The 2,691-nt window shown below is 38.8% G+C and overlaps 1 protein-coding gene across 1 annotated transcript in view; it reads right to left on the minus strand.

Moving 5' to 3' along the window:
* The window catches only part of LOC107089097 (nodal modulator 1-like), a 46,465-nt gene that overhangs the window by 40,334 nt on the left and 3,440 nt on the right, over window positions 1-2,691 (minus strand). The window contains 6 exon segments of the mRNA XM_015381659.1: window positions 163-310; window positions 407-552; window positions 1,105-1,190; window positions 1,279-1,434; window positions 1,524-1,672; window positions 2,143-2,407. Of these exon segments, the coding sequence (XP_015237145.1) occupies window positions 163-310; window positions 407-552; window positions 1,105-1,190; window positions 1,279-1,434; window positions 1,524-1,672; window positions 2,143-2,407 (950 nt within the window).

Consider the following 2,691-nt stretch of genomic DNA (forward strand, 5'->3'; position numbering starts at 1 on the left):
ATTATTAGAGATCAAAATAGATATAAAAATATTGTTAAAGATGTAGTTTTATTACATTTATCTGGTGCTGTATCCTGATATGTACATTATGCATGATTGAAAAGACATTTTCAACCATGTTTAAATGTGACTGACAGGCTTAAACCAGAATCCTGAGCTGACCTTAAGCTCGTAGAACAGACTCTTTCTCTTTAGCCTTGCTGTGTTCTGATCAGTGATGCAGAAATCCCAGCCGGCAAAGATCTTGTTGCAAAAACTTTGAAAGCGATCCTCATCCTGGACCAGGTTGCGCTTGAATCCTGTGGCAGACCTTAAAACAAAATAAAGAAATAATAATAATTACCAAAAATAAAAAACTGAGCTGCTCATAAATTTTGCGTCTAAGGTGATTTATTTCTTTATATACCTTTTAACAATCCAAATCAGACTTAACAAGAGGTACGCTATTGTTGCCAGGAGATATGCCAGCGCCAAATTGTATGTGGCTTTTGGAAAGTGGATTTTATCCACTTTGTAGAAGCCGTAGAAAAGGTAAGTCTGTTCCAGAAAGCCCTGATGATAAAGCACAATGATTAAGTCCTAAACTTTTCATTATAAACATGACTCTTTAAAATATGTTAAATTGGTTGCAGAGGTAGTAAAGAGCTGAAAGAGTACAAAACAGGCATAGCAGAGCTGAAAACAGAGATGAACTATTACACACACAAGCGTATTCCTCATTTAAAAGGACTGACTAGTTGGAATCGTTAACAAAACAGCTAAATCATTTTGGATATCTGCATCCCAGATGGCTGAATTGTTTCAGAGACTATTCTAATTAAGCCTTTACTGTCTTTGGGGTAACAACTGCCACCAACCTGACAATATTTCAATCTGCCAATGGGCAAGGCACTAGTTGGATGGGCTTATGCACCATGTTGCCTATTGTAAGCTCTAATGTAAAAATAAACAGGGAAAAACAAACAGATACTTCTATGAACCATTTCTTTTTTCCACTAAATTAGACCTGAAATACATCCACTAACAATGTCCCAAACTTGTCCTAGTTATTAAATCAACTGAATTAATAAAATATTACAGTAATTGCAGAGTAAAGGAACTTACTCCACCAGAAAGCAGATCCCCAAGGTGCGTGTGAAAGTTGACAAGACCCCTACGAGCTGAGCTTTGATAGACCCTGCAATCAGTTTCTGTAGATAAACCAGCGAGGAACAGGCTGTGAGTACTTCATCCTTAGTTTAAGCTTTAGCATCGAAACAAACAAGTGAGTCTACGCACCGTCATGCTGGTCGTAGGTGATATTTCCTTTAGTGTGGGGGACAATGATGATGGGCAAGATGACAAAGCTGAACATGAGCAGGAAAATAAACAGGTTGAGCGCAACCAGGAAGCGCAGAAATGAGAAGTAGGACAGGATCCCTGTTCCAAACATCCCTATGAACATATCAAAGAGAAATAAGGGTCCATAAATCAAGAACACTGCAAACATCTTGACTTTAGAGTGCAAAGTTTTCCTATCTCACCCTCTATCTGATGGATGTCCCTCTTCCAGAGCTTCATGGAGCTTAGAAATACCTCAGCATCGTCCCGCAGCCTCTTCAGATTCCTGCGTGTGTTTTGCCTCCATTGTCTCCAGCTGCTTAAATCTTGGTTCTTATTCAAAGGCTGATCTCTGTAGGGGAGATACAGTCAAACATAACGCTACTACAAGGGAATAGCTGATTTAGTGGTATTAAAGTAGGCAAAGGTTGACAGCAACTCAGTTAGCTATAATTGCTATCAATCCTATTATTGGGATTCATAGAGATAAATTCCATTTAATTATAACCAGCGAAAATGCAAGAGAGATTAAATAACTCTCCTCCTGCATGGGGCACAAATTAAGCAAGGTTACATCTACCTCACCTGTTGCTGCACCCTGCTGGTCAACTGGCATTAAAAGTAAATTAAAGTAAAAAGTTATTAAATAATTTCATAAAAAAGTTATTTTAGCACTATAATACTGCAGTAGTTCTACTTCCAGGTTACAGTAAGAGTCCCATTGTTGCCCAATGCCTACTTAGTGCACTCAAAGGGGGAAACAAGCAGCAGTTTTTTTAAGTCCGAAGCAAGATATCTAAAAAGTATCAAAGAGTTTCCTACTTATTTCTACGTTTCTGAGCCATGTTTAAGGCTAGTTCTCTGATAGCGCGCTGCCCTATCTGACTCGTCTGCTTCTCCTCAATTCTTCTCATGGTGTTAATGGTCCATTTCACGCTGCCAGAGGAGCTCAGCCTCCCTCTTGAGCTCCCTCTGCGTTTAGTGCCAGCTCCTGATGATTTCCTGCGGTACAGCAGGGACTGGTAACTGGGCAGCTGGTCCAGTAGCGGATTACTGGTGATCCGTCCGCTACGGTCAGTGAAGAACACTTGGGGGAAAAAAAAAAAAAAAGGAAAGACACAGTTTGGTCCATAATAACAAACTGTATTTGACAGTGTTTAAAATCAACATAGAAAACAGTTCAGCCTCATCTAGATTATAAAACAAAATAACCCAAAATAGATTAAACATGCTACCAGCCTATTAATGGAGAGGATGGATAAAAGGAAAATATAATATATAGAGTGGGCCCAAAAAGTATTTAGTCAGCCAATGATTGTGCAAGTTCTCCTACTTACAATAATGAAAGAGGTCTGTAATTTTTTATCATAT

Source organism: Cyprinodon variegatus, unplaced genomic scaffold (genome assembly GCF_000732505.1).
Source record: "Cyprinodon variegatus isolate N-32 unplaced genomic scaffold, C_variegatus-1.0 Scaffold238, whole genome shotgun sequence".
Classification (NCBI taxonomy): domain Eukaryota; kingdom Metazoa; phylum Chordata; class Actinopteri; order Cyprinodontiformes; family Cyprinodontidae; genus Cyprinodon; species Cyprinodon variegatus.